Here is a 25565-nt window from a genome sequence, read left to right as displayed (position 1 = left end):
CCCATGGACTCATCCTTTGAAAACTGTAAGGAAGCTCCCAATTAAATGATTTCTACCACAAGATGTCTTAGTCATGGTGTCTCTTCACAGCACTAGAACAATAAGTAAGACAGCTGGGGGAGGGGTGGAACCCACGTGCTTTGTCATTCACTGCACCTTCATTCAGAGACCCTCTGCTGGTAATTTCCAAGGCCATAGCAGATATGTGAAATAAAGATGCCGAGGTGCCTTTCTATGGAAGGAAGTATGGAGTGAACAGGAGCAAGTGGAAGCGGGGAACAGAGGCTCAATTTTCATTGAAACATCTGCAATGAGATGATCCTTCACACCCATTCAATACAATCAGCCTTAGGAGCCATAATGCCAAGTGGTCAAAAAGATAGGAAGACACTGGCACCCTCACAATTGTCTGGAGGAGATGCAAAAATACAGTCATGGAAGACAGTTTGGCATTTGCATTAAAAGTTACACACACAGATGTTAAAAGATTCAGCAATTCTGCGCTGAGGTCTGTAGCCCATTGAAAAGAAAATACTGCTCTCAAAAAACTGTGTTTGAGATGTTCACAAGGACTTGAGAGTAGTTAAATTAGATCACTCAGGTGGTCACTCAGGATCACTCAGGATCAAAAGCTGAATTTTCCAATGAAATAATTATTCTCATCCTTGAAGTGGCTTGTTGCTTATCTCTTACCCTTATGCAAATTTACCAAGTTATGATGTTAAAACAATATTTAACTGACAACAACACATTCTCCAATGGTAAGGGCTGCTCAGAGTATAAAAACTCCTTGGTGTAGTGTCCTGTTCATCCTCAGAAATGCATACCTCCACAGAAGTGTGTTTATAGCAGGAGCTCAGTAATGCCTTCAGGCTCCCCTGGAAGTAAGAGTCACATCTCATCTTTACTCATAGGAAGGGTTCTTCTCTCTACCAAGCCAGAGAGCCTGGCTAAAAATCCTCATGTCTTTCCTTCCCCCTGGTGTTTGAAAAGGGCATTGCAGGAATCACCACTGATGATGGGTTATTGGTTTAAAACACCAATGAAAGGACTGGGGACCTGTTTTCCTGGGTCAGGGAGCAGTTGCACACCCTTTTATTCTCGGGCCTATGTAGAAGGACTGTGTGATGTTTCAGGCCATGTGGGTTGTGAAGTGAACTTTAGGACAATCAGTGTAATATAGTGCAACCTTTCTCAAATTGATAGATAGATAGATAGATAGATAGATAAATAAATATATATATAAATAAATAAATAAATAAATAAATAAATAAATAAATAAAAACCATAAAGCATGCTCTTCTGCCTGGATACTTGTTACGGTGCTCACATGGGGATGGGTATAGAAGGAGGGAGCACAGGCTGGTGTGGAAGGAGCTTGAGTTCTAATCCCACAGTAGGTTTTGAGCTGCAACATCCAGACATGCTGAACAGCAACTGTACAAGAACTAGGCAGGGAGGCACTGGCTCATTCTTACAGTAAGAGAACAGAAGATTTTCAACATACCCAATGTGTGTGTGTGTGTGTGCACCCTGAAAATCTTGTAGTGTACACTGTGTGACCAGAATGAAACTGTTCCCACTTCCCCATGCTGAAAAGTGACAGCCAGGGGAGCCATCCCACCTCCTCACATGATTTTACAGACAATGGGGACCATTTGGTACAATTTGTGTCCAAAGGGAACATTAACCTATGTGAGGCAGAGGGGTATGAATTGTGTCCCTTGAGAACCGCAGCAGTTCCCAGGAACAAGGCACTTTCCCATGCCTTCTTATCCTCACACTGCTGGAGTTCACAAGGTGAACAGGGAGCCAGCAGGTCAGGACAGGGTGAGAGGGCACTCACTGTGCAGACAGTTTCAGGGAAGATGGAGATGAGAACGGGCATCTGATTCTTTCCAAACTACCTTAGGTCACAGTGGAAGAGTCTTGGAGACACAGGCGACGTGACATATCAAGCACACTTGTGGCACAGGCAAATAATTCCATTTGTGTGATAGCATACACAGAGATTTGAAATTTCTAAATTGTGGTCCTTTTCTTACCCCAGAACCAGAAAGCAGCTAGGTGTTTGCCGGGAAACATGGTTCAGGACACTAGCCAGTGTAAAGGGGTGGGAAGGAAGTGTTTTGAGTGACAGAAACATCTTCACACTTCCAATGGACATGGTGACAATGTCTCCTACATTTGCTCAAAATGACAAAGGTATTCCTATTAATGGTTGGATTTGATCATCTTTGTATCATTTTATTATGAAGCTCTTCAAAAATAATATGGCTATTGAAATTCTAAAGTGTCCTGTGAGCCCCCTAAGCACACACAGGGGTGTTTGCAGGAGGAGCTCACTAATGCCTTCAGACTGCAGTGGAAGCATCAGGCAGCCATTCTCCTGCACTCAGAGGAATTGCTCTTCCTTCTCCCTGCACCTCAGTCAGGCGGTGCTGCATCCTGTCTACCCCATGGTGTCCATAGTAAAACATGCAAGAATCACCTGACAGAGCAATAAAGCTGAGTATGCTTAGGCCTGCAGCACAATGGAAGATCTTATAATACTCCCTTTTAAAAACATCTCTCTTCAAATGTAATGTTGTCTTATGTAGATAATTTGCAAATACATTATTGTGTTGGAATTCTTTTTTTCTCTAAGTTTCCTCTTAGTATATACTAATGATACATAATAATGGTTTCATTATGACATTTTCAAACATGTTAATGAGGTTTTAATTCCTTTTCATTCCTCTACTACTCTTACTGTTTATCTTCCCCTTTTTGCTGTCAACTGGTCACTCTTGTACTTTATTGTCTTTTAAACAGTTGTTGATCATCCAGTCAGTTTATTATAGTAACTAATTGGATGAAGGTTTATTTACAGGAGTATGGGTGGTTTGCCGGTAGCAATATCACTAAAGGAAATGTCTCTTTTCTCCCCCCAGTATCCATCACCCATCCAGAGATGTTGAGGAAGGGATGGACTTCCTGAGCCTGTTGCCCCAGCAACCCTTCATTGCCTGAACATCCTTAGGATTTTGTTGTATGAACAGATTCTTGCCGGATTGCCAGACTTCAGTTGGAGAGTCTCCTATTTCTTCTTCCTCAACAGGAGTCCTGGATTATCAGACTTGTTCCACTACACCCTGCTCACACCTATCTTTTAAGGTAATCCTAGGGAGCATGTGTAGGACACTGTCACCTTGATGTCCCTGTGGATGAGCCAGATCTGGGTGTGATAGAAGAGGATGTGATACAACTCTGTGTCTTCTTACAGTTGTCTGTGGTTCAGAGTCCAGGTACCTGAACCAAAACTGTACAGAAGAGCAATCATGGAATGATTGCACTAGATCTTGTTGACTATAATGCCAAGTGACTATTAGAACCCAGGAATCTACAGGTAAGGTTCTCAGGCTGAGGGAAGTATGGCTTCCTTAGAGTGTCTCTGACTAAGCAGGGTATGTGGCAGGAATTTTTGAGTTCACAGTAGAATATCTAGGAAGAAGAGGCATCAAGGTTTGCTCACACACTCTGCCCTGGTCCTCTCTTGGCTCAGTTTCTGGAAGGGCCTGAAGACTTTGCTACAGGACCAGACCACATACTCTGTGCCTTAGAAGCCAAGTTGCATCTTTGCCCAAGGTCAGACACATTGATGGGACTCTGGGCCTCTCCTTTCAGCACTGTGCTGTGGGGCTGCAGAGCTCTAGTTCTGTTTTGGGACAGGAAATTTTTCAGAATCCTTTTGAGGGCACCTGGGTAATTCTCTGACCAATGTGATAAGTCATAAGATCCTAATGATGTCTCAAAGGTGTTAATAATTTCATTGTTATCCAAGGGTTCTCAGCACCAACAACCACAGTCTAAGCACAGCCACACATAGAGAAGGGAAATGACCCATTTGTCCCTCTGTTCCTGACCATCTGCCTTGTCTATCTGAGCTCCAGGCCCAACATTCATCCGAGTCCCTCACACTGTTCTACTCCTGGATGCTGAGTGTCCTTGGGCATCACTGACCTGTGTGTGCTGCAGGACCACCTGTGGGCTTTAGTTGAGGTATTATCCCTCACAGCTGTCTGTCATTACTCATATGCTCCTCCCTCCCTGACCCATTGCCTCCTGCCCTTCCAGTCTCTGACTCTGCAAAGGTTTGCAGCTCTGACCCTGTTCCCATCTTCCCCTTTCAGAGTCTCACACTGAACACACAGGAGGAGAAGCAGAAACCCACAGGCTACATTCTTCAGAAAGTCAGGAAGTTAATCCAGTGGTGTGATCAGTTATCTCAGTGGTTCTCACTCTTCCTAATGCTGTGACCCTTTAAGGCAGTTGTGGTGACCCCCACCATAAAATTATTGTGTTGCTGACAAGCAGAGAGCTTTCATGGGACTGACCTAGGCTCTCTACATATATGTTACAGTTGTGGGACTTGGTCTTCCTGTGGGACTCCTAGCAGTGAGAGCAGGGGGTGTCTGACTCTGTTGCCTGCATTTAAGTCCCATTCCTCCTGCAGGATTGCTTTATCTAAGCATGGGGGAGGAGGGGCTTCCCGGTCTCACTGCAGTATGATATACCAGGGCTGACTGAAATCCATGGGATGCCAGCTGGTGTTTGAAGAGAAAAGGTGGAGGAGTGGATGGAGTGGAGGGTGGAGTAGGTGGGGAGGAACAGGGAAGAGGGGAGGGGGGAGTTTTGGTTAGGATTTAAAAAACCAAAGTTACTGTATTGCTACTTTATAGATGTAATTTTTCTACTGACATGAGTTGTAATGTACATATCTCATGTATGGGATATGAGATACAGGACCCATGTGCAAGGATCATATGACCTTCCCCACCACAAAGTGGTCAGATTGAGAACGGCTCAGCTAGCTCCTTAGCCTGAGTTTGTGCTGCTGTGGCATGCACTGTGTTTCCCAACAGGAAGCATTTGTGAACCTCATCCAGGTAGGAATTTGTACCCAAAAGGTGTAGGTGGGAGCTCTATGGGGCCATGGAAGATAATGTCACAGGAGACCTGCAGTGACCAGACAGAGGTGAGGAGAACCTGTTCTTATCAGGCTGATAAAGCCACCTATCATTTTGCTTTTTTATTGCTCCCCCCCACACACACAAGACACAGCATGGACTCTGAAGTCATTCTGAATATCAGTAACCCTCACCCCAAACCTCACCCCAAATCATGGTAACTCCCTTGTCACAGATCCAGCATGGGTGAAGCAGTCGGGAGCAGGAAGTAGAAGGCTACACTGGAGATTCCTGATCTCTAAGCAGGTGTGTGCAGAGGATCCCACAGACAAAGAAACCACAGATGGAGAATCCACAGATAGAGAAGGCATGGACATTTTAAACTTATACCTATGGACTTAGACCTGCAGATGCTCACCCCATGGCCTGTTATATCTCCCTCGGGATTTTGACTGCTGTCTTTTGGTTTTCATTTGTTTCCTTTTCAGTTTCATTCCTTCTTATAATTTTAACTTTCCTTTTTTATTTCTTCAATGGCACATTCATCATTAAAAAGTTTATTGTTCAATCTCCATGAGACTGTGTGTATTCTATACTTTCTTTTGCTCTGGGTAGGAAATTTTATTCCATTGCAATAAAATAGTACAAATTATTTCAATTGTCTATATTTGTCAAACTGTGCTTTTTATCCTAATATATGACCTATATTGTAGAAACTCCCAGGATCTGCCGAAAAAAATGTGCATTCTGTAGTGTTTGGATAAAATGTTATATATCTGTTAAGTCCATTTGTTCTATGATATCATTTTCATCATATTTTTTCTATGAATTTTTGTGTAGTTACCTTAAGTGCCCATCTCCTATTCATCCCTCTCCCATTCTGTACCCACACTAGTGCAAGCTCCCACTGAGATCAAACCCAGGACATTTATATCCACCTGACAAACACTTTCAGGCCCTGTTTTTTCCAACATTGGGACTCTCTGGGCTCTTAGAGCCTATGATGAAGCTGAGATACTGACCCATGAATAGGAATTTCAGAATCCTAGAGGACCCTGCCTGAATACAGAAAGAGTACAGGGTAAAGGTTCTGAAGCAGCTCACTATGAATTCCTGGATGAGGTAGTAAGCAACCTCAGACTTTAGGGACACCTGCGGACTGGCTAATCTTGGCTCCTTCTGTCTAGCCCTGAAGTCTAGTGCACCCACAGTCCAAAACAGTAGACATTTCTATTTAGTGGTTTGCAGTGTTCCCACTGGCATGGTACAGCAATGGTTACACTGCCTCTTCAAATCAGTAAAGAATTCTACAGATTTAGTATCTCCATCTAATTCTGTCTCTGTTCCAGACAAATTTTTTGTGTTTTTAGCCCCTACTAGGAAAAGATGTGCTCTCTCTGTCTCTCTCTCTCTGTCTCTCTCTGTGTCTCTGTCTCTCTGTGTCTCTGTCTCTCTCTCTGTCTCTCTCTGTCTCTCTCTGTCTCTCTCTGTCTCTCTCTCTCTCTCTCTCTCTCTCTCTCTCTCCCCAACCTAAGGAATGACTGGGCTATGTAAGATTCCCTCAAGTTTAAAATTACAGAATCAGTTTATTTATGTTACCTGGAAAACCTGGTGTGTTCTCTTAATCCTGAGATTAAAAGCTGTGCAGCATGACTTGGGGGAAGGTCCTCATGTACTTTGTAACCCTATGAGGCATCATTCAGAAGCCTTTTGTGGATGATGATGGAGACCATAGTAAATATGTACAATGAAAAAGAGTCCCAAATCTGTGTATATTGGACAGTTGTATGTACATATTCATACGAGAGAGAGACAGAGACAGAGACAGAGACAGAGAGACAGAGAGAGACACACAGAGAGAGAATCTAAAAGTTCTAGAAATAGAAGCAGGTAGTCTAACTGCAGATCTTTACCTCTCCCTCTTCTCCTCCAAATCCAATCGCCTCAGCCTCATCCCCGGGTGTGCAGTAGAACATCTGATGCAGTTCCCTTCCTCCTCCTGGACCCATCTCCAGGGGGTCCCACAGATCTTCCCTTCTTAATGTCCCACATATTGCTTTGTTTCTGGACCCAAATGCAGCAGGCACTCTCTGGGAACCCACAGGCAACTTAGACCAGGGAAGTAAGTAAGGTTATTGCAAATCTTCACCCCTCCCTCCATTACTCCAAGTCCAATCCCACAGTGTAATCCTCAGCACTGCAGTAGATCTGCTGTGGCCTCATCCCACTCACTGCCCCCATTCCTGGATGACTAACTAAAAAATACTGCTTTCCTCACTCCTTTGAACCCACTCAGATGTCCTCCCACTATCTTAATTCCTAAGTTTCAGCTCCCAATGCTCACAAGCACATTTTACCTCAAACTCCCAGTGGCCAAACCTATTGAGTCTCAAAAGAATTTCCTGTGGCAACACACAGCTAACACACTCTCCTATGAATCAGAGAAGGCAACAGAAGCCAAGGAACAAAATGTCCACCCAACAGAGAAAAGACAAGATGACAACACTAAGAACTATAATTTCCCCAAACCCAGATGCCTAGATGCCAGTGTAAACACAGAGTCAACAACAGGCAGGATAAGATGTCTCCACCACAGAGCCTAGCAACAAAACTTGTAGGAAATCTGGGACACTGGAAAGACCAAATCTAAGAATAATTGGATTAGAAAAAGGAGAAGATACCCAGGACAAAGGCACAGAGAATATATTCAACAAAACCATAGAAGGAAATTTCCATAACCTAAAGGAGATGATGTCTATCAAGATCCAAGAGGCATACAAACCACCAAATAGACTGCATCAGAAAAGAAGTTCCCCTCAGCACACAGTAATAAAAACACTGAATGTACAGATCAAAGAAAGAATACTAAAAGCCAAACAGGCAAAAGACCAAGTAATATATCAAGGTAGACCTATTAGAAATACACTTGACTTCTCAATGGAGACTCTAAAACCCAGAAGGGCCTAGGCAGATGTGCTGTAGAGAGTCTGAGACCACAGAGGCCAACCCATATTATTATACCGAGAAAAACTTTCTATCATCATAGATGGAGAAAATGAGACATGCCATGATAAAACCAAATTTAAACATCTATCTACAAAGGCTATAAGGATGGTGTTAGAAGGAAAACTCCAACCTAAAGAGGATAAGTACATTCAAGAAATTACAGGGATTAAGTAATCCAGGCAACAAATAGAGCAGGAAAGTCAAAAGAACACACACACACACACACACACACACACACACACACACACACACACACAGCATTACCACCAACAGCACTACCACTGCCACCAATACCAACACCACCAACAGCAACAGCAACATCAACATCAACAAAATAACAGGAATCAACAATCATTGATCATTGCTGTCTCTCAAAATCAGTAGTTTCAATTCCCCAACAAAAGGACACAGATGAACAGAATGAATGGGAAAACAGCATCCATTCTTCTGCTGCATCCAAAAAAATACACCCTAACATCAAGGCTAGATATCACCTCCAGGTAAAATGTTGGAAAAAAGATTTTCCAAGCAAATAGATCTAAGAAGCAAGCTGGTGTGGCCATTTTAATAACCGACGAAACAAAGTTCAATTCCACACACCTATGAACATATAATTTTTGACAAAGAAGCCAAAACTGTACAATGGAAAAAAGAAAGCATCTTCAACAAATGGTGCTGGCATAACTGGATGTCAACATGTAGAAGGCTGCAAATAGATCCATATCTGTCACCATGCACAAAACTTAAGTCAAAGTGGATCAAAGACCTCAAAATTAATCCAGTTACTCTGAACCTGATAGAAGAAAAAGTAGGAAGTAATCTTGAACACATTGGCACAGGAGATCACTTCCTAAATATAATATAAGTAGCACAGACACTGAGAGAAACAATCAATCAATGGGACCTCTTGAAACTGAGAAACTTTTGGAGAGCAAAGGACACAGTCAACAAGACAATGCAACAGCCTACAGAATGGGAAAAGATCTTCACTAACCCCACATCTGACAGAGGGCTGATATCCATAATATATAAAGAACTCAAGAAATTAAACATCAAAATGCCCAACACTCCAATTAAGAAATGGGCTATAGAGCTAAACAGAGAATTCTCAACAGAGGAAGGTCAAATGGCTGAAAGACATTTAAGGAATTGCTCAACATCCCTAATCATCATGGAATAATATGGTCAAAATGGCTCTGAGATATCACCATACACCTGTCAGAATGGCTAAGATCAAAACACTGAAGACAGCTTATGCTGGAGAGGATGTGGAGCAAGGAGAACTCTCCTCTACTGTTGGTGGGAATGCAAGCCTGTACAGCCACTTTGGAAATCAATATGGCACTTTCTTAGAAAATTGAGAATCAATCTCCCCTAAGTCCCAGCTATACCACTCTTGGGCATTTTCCCAAGGAATGCTCAATCATACCACAAGGACACATGCTCAGCTATGTTCATATCAGCATTGTTTGTAATAGCCAAAACCTGGAAACAACCTAGATGCCCTTCAACTGAAGAATGGATAAATAAATTGTGGCACATATACACAATGGAATACTACTCAGCAGAGAAAAACAATGACATTATGAGGTTTGCAGGCAAATGGAAGGATCTAGAAAAAATCATCCTGAGTGAGGTAACCCAGACTCAGAAAGACAATCATGGTATGTACTCACTCATAGGAGGATACTAGATGTAAAACAAAGGATGACTAGACTGCTACTCACAATTCTGGGGAGGCTACCTGGAAAACAGGACCCTAAGAAAGACACAGGGATCGCCGGGCGGTGGTGGCGCATGCCTTTAATCCCAGCACCTGGGAGGCAGAGGCAGGCGGATCTCTGGGAGTTTGAGGCCAGCCTGGGCTACAGAGTGAGTTCCAGGAAAGGCGCAAAGCTACACAGAGAAACCCTGTCTCGAAAAAAGAAAAAAAAAAGAAAAAAAAAAGAAAGACACAGGGATCACCCAATGACAGATAAATGGATGAATTATACATGAGCAAACTGGACATGGGTGGGGGTAATGAAGGGTGAGGGTCAAGGGAAAGAGAGCTTAGGAGAGTGGGAGATCCCAGCTGGATCAAGAACAGAGAGGGAAAACAAGAAAAAGCAGACCATGATAAATGAAGACCCCATGGGAATAGGAAAAAGCAAAGTGCTAGAAAGGTCCCCAGAAATCCACAAAGATACCTCCACAATAGACTACTGGCAATGGTTGAGAGAAAGCCCAAAGTGATCTACTATGATGATGGGATGGCCAAACACCCTAACTGTCATGCTAGAACTCTCATCTAATGACTGATGGAAGCAGATGCAGAGATCCATGGCCAGGCTCCAGGTGGAGCTCTTGGAGTCCAATCAGCAAGAAAGAGGAGGGATTGTATGAGTGAGAACTGTTGAGACCATGATTGGAAAAAAGCACAGGAACAAATAGCCAAACTAGTGGAAACACATGAACTATGAACCAATAGCTAAGGAGCTCCCAACTGGATCAGGCCCTCTGGATAAGTGAGACAGGTGATTAGCTTGAAAGGTTTGGGAGGCCCCCAGGCAATGGGACCAGGACCTGTCCTTAGTGCATGAGCTGGCTGTTTGGAACCTGGGGCCTATAAGAGGGACACTTTGCTCAGCCTGGGCAAAGGGAGGAGGGGACTGGACCTGCATGGATTGAATCTACCAGGCTGAGCTGAATCCCCAGGGGAGTTCTTGCCCTGGAGGAGATGGGAATGGGGGGTTGGCTGAGGGGAGGGTGGGAAGAAATGTTTGGAGGAGGGAGGACGGGGGATCCGTGGCTGATATGTAAAATTAAATTAAATTGTAAAATAAATTTTTAAAAAATGAATCAGAGCCGGGCGGTGGTGGCGCACGCCTTTAATCACAGCACTCGGGAGGCAGAGCCAGGTGGATCTCTGTGAGTTCGAGGCCAGCCTGGACTACCAAGTGAGTCCCAGGAAAGACGCAAAGCTACACAGAGAAACCCTGTCTCGAAAAAACCAAAAAAAAAAAAAATGAATCAGAAGAAATAGGGAAGGAAACTTCACACTCATCAAAGGGAAAATTCACCAGGAGAACATTTCAATTCTTAGCATCTATGCCACAAATACCAGGACATACAAGGTCGAAAAAGAAACACTAATATAGCTGAAATCGCATATTGACCCTCACACACTGATAGTGGGAGACTTCAAAACCCATTCTGGAAAATGGACAGGCCGTACAGACAAAACTAAACAGAGAAATGTGGACGCTAAATGATGTTATAAACCAAATAGACCTAACAGATATTTACAGAACATTTCCCCTAAACACAAAGAATATACCTTCTTCTCAGCACCTCATGACTTTCTCCATAATTGACCACATACTTGGACACAAAGCAAGTCTCAACAAATAGAAAAAAAAAAGAAATAAAGCCCTGAATCCTATATGACCACCATGGGTTAAAGCTGGATATTAACAACAACAGAAACAAAAAGAAACCAAACAACTCTCGAATGAATGAAAAAAGAGTCAAGACAGAATTCGGAAAGAGATTCTGAACTTATGGGACAAGACAACTTCATGGCACTAAGTACCTACATACAAAAACTGGAGCATCTTACACTAGTAACTCAGCAGAACATCTTAAAGCTCTAAAACAAAAAGTAGTGACATCAAAAGGAGTAGATGGCAAGAAGTAATCTAACAATATAGGGATAAAATCAATAATATAGAAAAACAATAGAAAGAGTCAATGAAACAAAGAATTTATTCTTGAGACAATCAATAAGATTTATCAAAACTTTTATCCAAAAGACCGAAAAGGGGATATAGAAGATCCATATTAACAAAATTAGAAATAAAAAGAGGGATATAACAACAAACATCAAAGAAATACAGAGAATCATAAAAACATACTTTAAAAACATGCATTTCATCAAACTAGAAATTCTGAAAGAAATGGATAATTTTCTCCATGCATGCCACTTACAAAAGTTATATCAAGATCAGATAAGCAATTTATATAGACCTATCACCCCTAGTGAAATAAAAGTAGTCGTTGAAAGCCTCCCAATCAAAAGCAGCCCAGGGATAGATGGTTTTAGTGTAGAACACTACCAGACTTTCAAAGAATAGTTAATATCAATACTCACCAAATTATTTCACAAAATAGAAACAAAAGGAACATTGTGAAATTCATTTTTAAAAGCTGCAATTACTCTGATACCCAAACCGCAATTTTTTTCTTTCTTAAAAACATAGATGCAAAAATACTCAATAAAATATTTACAAACTGAATCCAAGATCCATCGAAAATATCATGCACCATGATTAAGTAGGCTCCATCCCAGAGATGCAGGGATGGTTCAACATAGGTGAATTGATAAATATAGTCCACCATATAAATGAACTGAAAGAAAAAAATGCATGATCATCTCATTAGATGCAGAAAAGGCCTTTAATAAAATCCAATACTCCTTCATGTTAAAAGTCTTGAAGAGATTAGATACATACCTCAACATAATAAAGGCAACTTACAGCAAATCCATGGCCAACTTAAATAGAGAGAAATTAAAAGCAATTCCACTAAAATCAGAAATAGGACAAAGTTGTTCACTCTCTCCATATCTATTCAATATAGTATAGGAATTCTAAGCTAGAGCAATAAGACAACTGAAAGAGGTCAAAGGGATACAAATTGGAAAGGAAGAAGTCAAAGTATCTTTATGTGCAGATGATATGACAGTATGCATAAGTGACCTAAAAATTCCACTAGGAAAAGACAAATGGACTGAGAAATCAGGGAAATATCTTTCACAATCGCCTCAAATAATATAAAATCACTTGAGGAATCTCTAAGCAAGTGAAAGATTTTTATGATAAAAACTTCAAGTCATTGAAGAAAAAAAATGAAAACCATATCAGAAGATGGGAAGATCTTCCATGATCGTGGATCAGCAAAATTGACATAGTAAAAATGACCATCCTCCAAATAGGACTGTACAGATCAATGCAACTCCATCCAAAATTCCAACATGATACTTCCCAATTTCTAGCTTCATATGGAAGCACAAAACACCCAGGATAGCTAAGACAATCTTGAATAATAAAAGAAATGCTAGAGTTATCACCCTTCCAGATTTCAAGTAATTCTACAAAACTGTTATAAAAACAGCATGGTATTGGCATGAAAACAAGACACATTGATCAATGAAACCAAATCGAAGACCAAGACGTAAGTCCACACACCTATGGAAACATTTTTTCTGACAAAGAGGCCAGAAGTGCACACTGGGAAGAAGACAGCATGTTCAATAAATGGTACTGGTCAAACTGGAGGGCTGCATGTAGAAGAATGCAGACAGATCCATACTGACTTCCAGAAGTAAACTCAACTCCCATTGCATCAGAGACCTCATCCTAAAAGGAGATACACTGAACATGATAGAAAGGAAAGTGGGGAATGACCTTGAATGAATTGGCAGAGGAAAGGATTTTCTGAACAGAACACCTTTAGCACAGGTACTAAGATCAACAGTAAATAGGACCTCATGAAACTAAGAAGCTTCTGCACAGCAAAGGACACTGTCAGTCAGACAAAGAGGCAGCCAACAGAAAGGGATCAAATTTTGCCAACTATGTTTCTGGTAGAGGGTTAATATCCAAAATACATAAAGAACTCAAGAAACTAGATATCAAGAAACAAATATCTTGATTAAAAATCAGGTACAGATCTAAACAGAATTCTTAATAGAGGAAACTCTAATGACTGAGAAACACCTAAAGAAATATTTAAAATCCTTAACCATTAGGGAAATGCAAATCAATACATTTCACCTTACACATGTCAGAATGACTAAGATCAAGAAGTGACAGCTCATGCTGGCAAGGATGTGAGAAAAGAGGACCCCTCCTCTATTGCTGGTGGGAGTGTAAACTTGTATAACCGCTATGGAAATCAGCGTGGCAATTTCTGGGATGTCCTTGGGATGCCATTGTTTACACATTCTACCAGGAGACAGCAGAAGATGTAAACCTTGTGATCTCCAGCCAGAGACCTGTTTCTTATCACACAGCAAATTGTGGCTAGTTGGACCCTGAAATTATTTAATCTACAAAATTATAATTTGTTATTGTTTGTAACTTACTGAGGTTATGTTTTTTGCTTTGTTTCTGAGATGTGGATCTTGTTATCTTGCCCTGGGCTTATGTAATCCTCCTGTCTAAGCCTCCACAAATCTGAGGACACAGACTCTAAGAGTCCAGTTGGTGGTTTATTATCTATTGGGAAGAGGATTGTGACTTATGAAGGAAATGGGGCTTGAGGAAATCAGGTTTTCTATTGGCAATGGACAAATATGAAAAAAAAACATGAACTTGTTGAGAAAGGACATGGAATTTCCCACAGTTAACAGTGCCTGAAGCTTCTGCTTCATTTGAAGCATGTTTGAGGCTTGGAAAAGAGAGAGAGAGAGAGAGGATGGGGAAAGGATGATGGGAGGGAGGAAGCAAGGAAGGAGTAAAGGAAGAAAGAATGGAAGGAAGAAAAGAAGGAAGAAGCCTTCACAGTGAAGTTTTAAATAAGATGAGGGAACTTTCAGGCTCACACATCTATATGGTTATAAGAGTATTTACTGAGTCTAATAAAATGTATCCAGAAGGATAAGGAGAAACACACAGAGGATTTGTCATATGTGGCTGAAAGTGCAAATGCTGAGGTTAGAAATGCTTATGCTAGTGTTGAAACAAATAAAGATAAATCAATGGACTTTGTAACCTCAGGATGACCCCATCTTCATTCCAGACATCTTTCCTGTCACAGGACACTAAAGCTCTGCATGCTTGACCTGAGTCCCCTTTATCTCCTCGATCTTCTGGGGCAGAGTCTTGGTCCAGAACTGCAGCTTTCTGGCCTTCAGGGCTCGGCCCACAGCAGGCTGAATGTCCAGCTGCAGGTACTGCTCATCATGGGCCAACTCAGGCCAGTACGGTAGACCCACACTGTTTGGGTTCCTGTGGATAGGCCACCAATAGGGAAGGATAAGGTCACTCTCATTCAAGACTTTGTCCCTTGATTTGGGTCAGAGCAGTGGATGAGTAGGCTAAGGGTCAGAGGGTAAAGAAAAACTGGCTACTGATAGAGAAAACAAGTGTCACCCATTAGTGTCTGGTCCATGTGAAATAAGGTAAGCTGTATAGGTTTGTCTCTCCCTCTCAGAGGGAAAATATAAAGAAAAGTACTACAATACAATGAATCACCCACTAGGTTTCTGTGGGATGATCAGTAACTAAAGCTAGAAGGTGTCTGCCTATGTGTACCCCGGGCTGGAGAAGACTATGGTAAAATTAATGACCTACACATGTTAATGAGACACACCCACATGGGAGCCCTGGATGGAGACCCAGAAAAAAGGAGTTTGAGGGAGGAGAATATTCTCACCCATGTCTTGCAAAGTTGGCCCAGTACTTCATCATCCTCCTATTCAGCAGCTTCTCCTCAGGAGTGAGGTCAACTGTAGACAGGAGACAAAGGTCCAAGTCTTGCTACCTCATGCAGGTACCAACTTATGCTCTGCTATGGCAACCATAGCCCAAACCTGAACACTAGGCCTGGTTTAAACTCTTCCCTCAGTGCTCAGAATCTAGGATCCATTCAAGCCTCTACTTGAATTCTCCCAGGATCACTCCTACCACAGTGTGCTCTCATTGCTTCTTGCACAAGGTAGACTAGGAAGGTTCCTATTCTAACCCTGGTAGAGGTTTTGTTTGTTTGTTTGTTTGTTTTTGTCTTTTTTTTCAGTTTAGGAATGTTGAAGACTTGCCCCTGTTCTCTCCCACAGCCTCAGTTTCCTCAGCTGATAACTGAGAAATCCCTGAAGAACTCATCTGGGGCTCCATTCAGCTCAAGGAAAACAAGGAAGACTCACCTTTCTTGCCCCAGAAGTAGGAGCCAAAGACAAAGGCTAGGTGATCACCATGGTCAGCCCTCACGTAGGATGGCCTGACATGCTTGATGAAGCTGGGCTGATGCTGGAACTCATAGAAGTAGACAGGAGAATGGGAACCTGGGAGTGAGACACATGTTGACATAATAATTTCTCACGTGGAGCTTTTTGCCGGCCCAACCGTTGGTTATAAGAAACCTTCCTATAAGGTTATCTCGAACCACAGATTAGTGGTGAGCTCTGGCTGGAGAATTGGCTATGGGAAACCTTTTGTTAAAGAGTGAACCTGGCATTCCCAGATGAGTAGTTGTAATAAGACACCAAGTGTAACTAACATGTTTCCTCCTCTGGATCTGGATAAGATGACACTCTTTTCCAATAGACAATGAGATAATTGACTTCAGGTGCCTGGTATCAGAGACCTGGTGAAGACATGGGTCAGGCCTGACACTACAGAGCTCATCTGGGACCAACAGTTCTGAGCTCCCCGCTGCCCATGGTCTTGTTAAAGATGTACTCACACTGAAAATGTGCTACTTGGAGTGCAGGGATCACAAACATGAAGTCCTCCATCAACTCTCTGAACTGTGCTTGGAGGGTCCGGGGGTCCTTAACGTCCCCCATGTACTCTTCCATTAGCAGTTCAGTACATTCAGGAGGCAGCATCTACACCATGAAGAATCAGGGAGAATGATGAAGGGTGGGCCCCAGAATAGGTAGGCAGCAACCTCCTTGTAAGGAACGTGGCCAGGGATAAGACAAGGTATAGAGGGAAAGTTATGACCTTTGGGTGAGCCCACACAGAAATACACACCTACAATATCACTTATTTCTGAGCCTGCCATCTGTGAAGAATATATGGGAACCCTCTCTGTTAGGACAGGATTCAACATTGCTCACCATCTGTGCTGCTGTGCTCTTCAGAATAGCTGGCAGGGTATCTCTGGTTATGTTCTTTATGACAGGATCAAGGCCCTTCAACTAGGAGGTAGGGAAGAGTCTTAAGTATAGGATGGGTTGGATCTAGATCAAAGTATCTATGAGGTCCCATACCTGACACTTGAGTTTACGTTCCCAGAGGCTTACAACTAGGTCTTACCAAGGGTATTCCCCAGCCACACTCATCACTGTCGACACCAATGATGCTGGGGACAGGCTGAAAATCCACAGAGGCCAACAGCTCCCGAGGGTGCCTAGGTAGGAACATCCCATCCACCACACCAGGGATCATAACAAAGACCTATGGGACATTAAGGGTCAGTGTTGAAGATCAACCACATAAATATTCTGATGCCCACTGAATATCCACCATACTTCCCTACTTTCTATCTCATCTCTGGGTGCTATGCTCACTGCAGAAGAAATGGGACATCACAATTAGTCTATCTTGTTCTTTTTGCACACAATACAAACTGACATCTAACCATAGAGCCAAGTTAACTGGTTTGAGTAGTAAGTACTGGCAATCCCACATCCTGGTGACCAGGTCCTCCAAGCTACACAATTCTCCCAACCTGGTTGATAGCCAGAATTTCTGCTTCACTCTTGCCTCGTAGGCAGTGAACCAGGGCCTCTGAGTCCTTGGGCTCATATCCAGACAGGTTGGCCACCATCTGTAAAAAGCACAGGTAACAGTTGTCTCATTTCTCTCAGAATGGAGCAGAGTTTTCTTGATTCCAGTAAATGTCATTTCCCCGAATATGAAGGACTTAAATGGAATTTTTCACATTTTCAGTTGCCTAGAGGTGACAGCTGGGAAAGGGACTGTTCTACCTGCATATTGTTTTGTTGTTTTGTTTATTTTTGTGCATGGTGGTCATGTGTGACAATGAGTATGGTGTGTCATGTTTTGCCTGTGAAGGACAGAGAACACCATCAGGCGTTACTTGTCACCTTACCCCTTGAATCCATTTGTCTACACTGACTTAACTATGACCTTCCAGGGAGTCTACTGTCTCTGCTTCCCATCTGTCCACAGAAGCCCTGAGTTTTCTGACACATATTACCACCTCTAGCCTTAGGTGGGCTCTGAGGGTTTGAACTTAGGACCTCATACTTGCACAGCAAGTATTAATACCAGCTGACTATTTCCCTCAATCCATGTGTCCCGGTCAGATTTATTTATTTATTTATTTATTTATTTATTTATTTATTTATTCATTCATTCATTCATTCATTCATTTATTTATTTAGTCAAGTTGACACAAGCCAGGAACAACTGGAAAAAGGAATTTCAACTGCAAAATTTTCTCTATCAGATTGGTCCATAGGTGAGTCCAGGCTTTTCCGTAAAAGTGACTGATGCAGGAGGGCCCATACCACTGTGGGCAGTGCCACTCATGGGGAGGTGTCCTGGGCTGTATAAGAAAGCAAACTGAGGAAGTCATGGGTAACAAGGCAGTAAGCAGTTTTTCTCCCTGGCATCTGCTTGAGTTTTTGTCTCTAGGTACCTTCTTGAGGGCCTACTCTGACTTCCATTCAACTTGGACTATAAACTGTAAGCTGAAATAAGCCTTTTTCTTACCACATAGCTATTGACCATGGTCTTTATCACAGCAATAAAAGTAAACTTGGAAACCGTGCACATGTGTTTTTGCAAATGATGGCAGCCACTGTGCATAGCTTTTCTGTTGTATATCACACTCAGCATGCATAAACCAGGGAGGGATGGATTCTAAATTTTATGCCTTTTAGAAATTAATGGAATGAAGCTATTTCCCATGATCCTTGTTCCCCAGTTAACAGAATACCAGAGTACTACAGGCAAGGACAGAAGCAGCAAAGTAATGGCTGGTAGTGTAGAGTGCACTCACTGTGTAGACCACCTCAGATGTGTCAGAGATAAAGTCAGGCAGCAGGGCCACTCCACTCTGCATAATGGCTCCATGGAAGAGTCCTTTGGACATTGGGGACACAACAAGTGAAGACACACTCACGCCACCTGCTGACCCACCAAAAATAGTGACCCGGCCAGGATTGCCTCCAAAGTGAGCGATGTTCTGCTGGACCCAGCGTAGGGCAGCCACTTGGTCCAGGTAGCCCCAGTTGCCTCTGGCGTGCTGGTCTCCAGTGCTGAGAAGTAGCAGGAACAGGAATTACAGATCTGTACATGTTCTACTGAGACCCCACTGTCCAGCCCAGTCACAAAATTACCTGAAGAAGCCAAGGATACCCAAACGATACTGGATAACAACAATTATTATTTCTTCAGTAGCTGCCAGTTTAGATACATCATGCATGGAAGCCATTCCCATAACAAGTGCACCACCATGGATCCATACCATCACCTGGATAAATCAACACAGATCTCAGAAGCACCACACCCAGCCCAGCTGCCTATTAAATTATAAACAATTTCACATTTGTGTAGGTCGACTTACACACAGATCTCCTCAGGATTTCAGGACATGCTCCACAGATGATTACTCTAGGCCTATAAGCACATTTCCATTCCCACTTCCCCAAACAGAAAATATCAGCATGAATAAGTGGATCTACATCACAAGTAATGTGATCATCACTCTTAGACCCATCAAAGTAAAGCAAATAGGAGTGTCTTGAAGAGTGTCTTTCTTGGTTGCTATTTAGAAGAGTCATTGGATCCCATTGGCAAAACCTGAAGCTAGAAATTGCGGTGATGTCAATATGCAGCTCTTGAGCACTTTATAGAGTAGGTCTGCCAGGTTCAAGTTGGTAGAAGAATTCCTGGTTTAATCAAAGACCTAGAGCCTCTTACCTTTAGATTCCCAGTGCTCTGTGTCACACACCCAGATTTAAGCAGCTCACCATGGCTGGGGTGACCTTCTTGAACCCAATAAGTTAAGACTATTAATCAGGGTCTAAACTACAGTGTTCAGAATTACTTTGTCCCTTCCAAGCTTCCTGAGAAAGAAACATCCTCTTCCCAAGTTAAGCATAGTCCAAGACACTCACAGGTAAGTTAGATTCTTCATGGGCATGAGCTGGTGTATAGATGTTGAGATACAGGCAGTCCTCAGACATAGAAGTGGGAGGAATGTTCAGATTCATCTTCTTTTTAATCTCATTATTCATCATATCAGTCTGCAGACAGCTGGTGAAAATGGAAGACAGTTAGTTCAGGATATGTAATAATCAAACCTAAGTCTTAGTTTGCACATTCTCTCAGCCACCTTCAGCTACTGCTTTCCATGATGCCCTGATAACATGTGATTCCTCTCTAAAGTCCCTTCCCACCAAGGTAGAGTCCACCAGCTCTGTGGAAACATTAATAGAGCAGGACTTTCAGGGAGACCTCTGGTCAGATAGTAATATCCTGAGGGCTAATTGATGAAGACTGCTGGCCATCTCTATGAAATTGATTGCCTTCCTGTACTATCATTCATCACTTCTATGCTATTTAAATCCTGGTGTGGCCATTAGTTTTGACTGTTGACTTGACACAATGTAGAATCTACTGGAAAAATAATCTTAATGAGGGATTGTCTAGATCAATGGATCACAACTTTACAAATTCTTTGACACTTTAACACAGTTCCTTATGTTGTGGAGACCTCCGATGAACTATTTTGTTGCTACTTCATGACTTTAATTTTGCTACTGTTATGAATAGTAATATAAATATATGATATACAGGATATCTCATATTCAAACTCTGTGGGATAGCACTCCCAGGTTGAGCACCACTGGCCTAGATCCTGTTGGTCTCTTAGCATGCCTGTGGCAAATTATCTTGATTATGTTCATTGAGATATGAACAGTTGTCTATTGTAGGAGGTACAGTTCCCTAGGAAGTGGCTTCTGAATTGTATAAGGATAGAGAGAGTAAGTGAAGCATTAGCAGGAATGCTTATGTCTGTGGTGATATGCAAGTAAAGCCTTTATGTACAGCTTTAAGTGAAATGCACAGTAGAGCCTCTGTGTCTGAATTTGAGAGAACTGTTTCAGCAAAGCCATTGCTCTGTTTGAGTTAATCAGTAGAGGCTCAGAAATTGTTTGGGGACTGTTTAACCCTTAAAGAAATGTTTCTCTGGAGAGTCTGTGCTTGGTGCTACTTGAGAACTTGGAGCTACACTGGCCTTGGTCCTAAGACAATCCTGGCAGACCTGGCATTCTTGCTTTTGATTACAGCTTGCTATAATCAAACGGGACTGAGATGTGTGTGGCTTATCCGTCTCACGAGCAGCAAGAGGAAAATGACTTTCGTAGATGGAGCCTTTCCCAGTCCCAATTAACATTTTGTATGCTTGAATAAAATAACTGGAATGAGGTAACTGAGTTTCAGTCTTATCCAAAAACACTGTACCCCTCTGTTCCTTCAAAGAATGAAGGTTTGGCATCTTAATGCGTTTCTCATCCTACTGTAGCACCTATGACCCAACATCAAACAATATGTTTCCTTTAAGCTCTCTTCCTAACTGGGGATGTCATGTGAGCATCTCCCTTGAATTTCTGCCTCTGTTGTTTCCCATCTATGGTTGATTATAGCGTGGAATTGTAACCCATAGTAAAATCTTTCTTCACTACATTGCTTTTGTCAGGGTACTTTATCACAGCAACAGGAAACAAACTAAGATACTTGGGTATTGGGATTCTGTGCCCACATAGGAACTACAGGGGAGAATGAACAATACCATTGGAGAGTGAGACATTCTCCATCTCACTTCCAGAATCTCAAGGTACCTTCCTCTTCCACATAGTCTCCAGATGAAAGCATGTGTACTTGTTCCTTAGTCAATGGCACATGGACAATGGATGGTCACAGTGACTGTGAAGAATGGCCTTTTTCTCTCTCCTCACTGCAGTACCTGCAGTTAAATCCCTGCAGGGTCAAGCTCTGACCCAAGAGCCTGGCACAGTTGTTCTTCTCTAATCCTCAGCACATTCATCAGAAACAAGCCTGGGAGACTGCCCTCAGCACAGACTGAAGCTGCTATAGAGCTGAGATGGAGGAGGCACTGCAGTGTGGCCTAGAGCTCAGGCCGGAAGTCCCCTGGACCCCAGAACTTACATGGCTGGATGGGAGGTTCCATCTCTCACACCACTCCATGACTCAGGGGGCTCAGGGGGAGCAAAGCGCAGTGGTCCTACAGGTGGCTTGGCAAAGGGAATTCCCAGGAAGGTATAGACACCAACATCACTGTCTTTCACATGGACAAGGCTTCCTCTCACCTGTCCTGTGTGTGTGTTCCTGATGGGGCTGGATGAGTCCTGTCCTGTAAGTGGAGAGATGCCATCAGTTGTGACACTTAGGAATTCCTACCTCATTGTCACTGTGGTACATGGGGAAAATTAGCCCAATCCTCAAGGTTAAGTTGTGAGATATGGAGATGAGGTCATCTGGATTACCTAGAGCTTTAAACCTTGTCCATTGGCCCTCTTAAAAATTGACAGGGCACTTCCATAGTCAACAAAATAACAGGCTCAGAGCTACTTGGGATTATGAAGGAAATATTGTCATTATCCAAGGTCAGAAGGAGCTCTAGCCACAACCACACACAGAGGTGAGACATGTTCCCAATACTCTTCTGTTCCCATTGGCTCCTCAGTACATAGTATCCTTACACAGCTCTGACCATGCATGTACCACAGGGTCTATCATGTGGTCTTTGGTGGAGGCATTAGGTGGTGCACAAACCCACACTTTCATCTGTCATCTCCACCAGCTCCTCCCTCCCTGGTGCTTCCCTCCCACAAGCTCAGCCTCTGATTGCAGAACTGAGCAGCTCTGACCCTTGGTTCCCTCTGCTCACTTAGACAGACTCACCATGCACATGGAGGAGGAGAAGCAGGAGCCCACAGGCCACAGCATACACCCAGGCAGGGAGTCTATTGAGTGGCATATTGAATCCTAGGCCCAAGTCTGTGCTGCTACAAGATGACACTCTAATAACAACAGGAAACAGAACAGGCAGGCCTTGCCCAGGCAGGAATTTGTACCTTTCAGGTGTAGGTGTGGAAATTATTTGAGTTGGACAAAGTTCTTATTGCAGGAGAACTGATAAAGTAGAAGCCAAAGGGAGCCAAGAGTCAGCAGGCAGGGCAAAGCCACCTCTGCAGGTTCTGCTCCTTCCCTGGCCTCTGAGATAGACACAGCATGGCATCTGAATGCCTTCTGGACTGCCAGGATCCCTGTCCTTGAACATGGAGTCACCATAGTGCAAGGGCAGGAGCTCTAAGTGTGATCTTCATCCTCAAGACTGCTCTGTGTTGTCAGGACTCATAGAGTAGTGAGTCCACCCTTAGGGTCCCGTGTCCTTATGGTGATCTTAGGATCTGCAGGTCCTCTCCCTGTTAGGTCATGCTGGTTTCTTTGAAAGACACTGAAATTCTGGCTCCTCTTCCTGTGTGTGCAGCAGTTCAATAACACCTTCAGGCCCTAGAGCAGTAGTTTTCAAACTCTCTAATGCTGTGACCCTTTAGTACAGTTTCAAATGTTGTTGTGACAATAAAGTCAGAATAATTTAGTAATCCAAGAGATTACTAAAGGAGAATGATTGTGTCACAAGGAACCAAAGAGTTTATGGGAATCTGTGAGAGTTAGGAACAACTTTTCTTACATGGACAGATACTCAGGGAGACAGGGTTAGGATGCTCTTCTCCTGGTCATTTCTGGACTTTCTGACGCTCCCATCCCACTTCCAGGACAACTCACAATCATATTCACAAATATATTCACAGATGTCCAGAGGATGTGAACATGAGCCTGATGGTGTCTAGAGGCTCTACAGGGGAGATGGGTAAATACTTTAACCAATTCCAACAACACAGACAGACAGACAGACAGACACACACACACACACACACTCTCACACACACTCTCACACACACTCACACACACTCTCACACACACTCTCACACACACTCACACTCACTCACACACACACTCACACACACTCACACACACTAATTCACACACTCACACACATACTCTCACACACACTCTCACCCACACACACTCACACAAACACACAGAGACACACACACTCACACACACACTCAATCTCACACACACAGACACACACACTCACACACACACTCACACACAGACACACACACATACTCACACACAGACACACACACTCACACATACTCACACTCACACACTCACTCACACACTCACACACACTCACTCTCACACACTCACACACATTCACACTCACACACCATTGTCTATGCCAGCACTGACGTGACAGCTGCTGAGAGAAGCACAGCTGTGACCTGCACACAAAATGGTGGCTGCTGTGGTGGGATCAGGAAATGAGGAGACGACACAAAGTCTTCCACTGACCTAGACAACCTACCTGCTCTAAGTGTGGACATTGGTGAAGATAAGGGTTTGGACACCATGGGGTTGTTAACTCTTCTTTACCTCAGAAAATGTCCTGACTGGATGCTGTGCAGTCTTAAGCAGTCCTGATCCTCTCTGCCTGAGAGTGCAGGGAGGTGTCCAGTGAGACCCTCCTTCTGCTGTGTGTCATCCCTACCAGCTCCCACCTCCCGGGACCTCCCCTCCCACAGCACCACGTTCTCACAATGCAGAATTTGTCAGACCTGATGAGTTGCAACAAGAAAAGTTAAGAGCTGCAAATCGGCCTAGTGAATCTTCTGTGTCACCCTCCCCATCTGACCCACATGAATCAGCATCTTTGGTGCCACCTTTGTGGATGAGGACAGGACATCAACCACTCACAGCCACCCAAGAGTGACTTGTCAACAGTTTTCTAAGTCAAGTGCTCACCCTGTCCCTGTGACTTGCTGCCTACACACAAGACTTACCACACAGCATCTTTGTACTGTGTCTCACTTTGGGCTCCTGCCTGTGATGCCTGACAGTTATTCCAACAGACAAAACCTACAGAAATGGTCCTGCTTAGAGCCTGCCTACACCCACAATGCTTTATCTTCAAAGAAATTCTCACTGTGAAACCCTGTGTAATCGAGCAACATTTCCTTCTGCCTGCAAGTTAAAAAGCCATATTACAGGCCAGGAATCACTGGTGAAAATCATATTATATGAACATATATTTTTTTCTTTTTCTTCTTTTTTATTTTTGTTTTAATTTTTAAGACAGAGTATTTTATGTAGTCCAGACTTGCCTCCTAGCTCAGCTTCTTGGGTTCTGGGTTTATAGTTATGGTACAAAACATGCAGCTGTTATATTCCTTCTGAGTAATCCTGAGCATTCTCTCTAAGCCTCCACCACTCTGATGTTCCCTTGGATGACACAGGCCAGGATGAGACAGAATAAGTCAGAATACACTCCCTCCTTCTTATAGTTGTCACTGACTCTGAGCCCAGGAATCCACAGAAGGGATATTCCACACAGTAGCCACAAGTGAGTCAGGCAGATCTTTATGCATGGAGAAACCCCCTGACCACCTGAGCCTGGTGCCCCAAAGAAGGGGCCACGAGTGAGGTGAGTTCAGTGGATCTGACTAGGGAGGCTCAGGGAGAGGTCCCAAAGTTTACACTATCAGATTGCAGAGGCCCAGGAGGAGGTCAACAGTGTTCACACTAGGAGAGTGTAAGTGCTGCACACACACCCTGGGCACAAAGCCATTCTGGCTCAACTTCTGATAGGGGCCTGTGAGTTGCTGATAGGCCCAGAGCACACATGCCTTTTGCTCTAGAATCCAGCCTGTCCTTGCCCAGCGTAGGTGCATGGTGAAGGAAACACAGGGACCACTAAGGTCAAATGAAAAAT

At 43.2% G+C, this 25565-nt stretch overlaps 1 protein-coding gene and 1 long non-coding RNA gene across 2 annotated transcripts; one reads left to right on the top strand and one right to left on the bottom strand.

The window, feature by feature from the left end:
- Window positions 1-2784: 2784 nt before the first annotated feature.
- LOC143273155 (uncharacterized) lies at window positions 2785-5521 on the top strand. The gene is made up of 2 exons (XR_013051063.1): window positions 2785-3156; window positions 5185-5521. It is a non-coding gene; the product is annotated as an uncharacterized LOC143273155 (long non-coding RNA).
- Window positions 5522-14549: 9028 nt separating this feature from the next.
- On the bottom strand, window positions 14550-22779 carry LOC102922454 (liver carboxylesterase-like). The gene is made up of 12 exons (XM_076572008.1): window positions 22625-22779; window positions 21869-22073; window positions 19813-19951; window positions 19033-19166; window positions 18693-18951; window positions 17394-17492; window positions 16979-17119; window positions 16780-16860; window positions 16401-16545; window positions 15862-15999; window positions 15375-15447; window positions 14550-14947 (listed from the first exon to the last, which is right to left on the bottom strand). The coding sequence occupies exons 1-12, from the start codon at window positions 22698-22700 to the stop codon at window positions 14761-14763; spliced, it is 1677 nt and encodes a 558-aa protein (XP_076428123.1). The 5' UTR covers window positions 22701-22779; the 3' UTR covers window positions 14550-14760.
- Window positions 22780-25565: the final 2786 nt, after the last annotated feature.

This window comes from Peromyscus maniculatus, chromosome 5, assembly GCF_049852395.1.
Source record: "Peromyscus maniculatus bairdii isolate BWxNUB_F1_BW_parent chromosome 5, HU_Pman_BW_mat_3.1, whole genome shotgun sequence".
NCBI classification, from domain to species: Eukaryota; Metazoa; Chordata; class Mammalia; order Rodentia; family Cricetidae; genus Peromyscus; species Peromyscus maniculatus.
Note: the sequence above shows the minus strand (reverse complement) of the source record. Positions and strands in the feature narration are given on the sequence as shown.

Bases quoted from the DNA above. Each gene is read 5' to 3' on its own strand.
- LOC102922454 (XM_076572008.1), bottom strand. From the start codon at position 22,700: ATGCCACTCAATAGACTCCCTGCCTGGGTGTATGCTGTGGCCTGTGGG. The intron at 18,952-19,032 runs GTAATTTTGTGA...GCTACTTCTCAG, and splicing joins GGTATCCTTGGCTTCTTCAG to CACTGGAGACCAGCACGCCA. The intron at 15,448-15,861 runs GTGAGTCTTCCT...TCCTGTCTACAG, and splicing joins CTACTTCTGGGGCAAGAAAG to TTGACCTCACTCCTGAGGAG.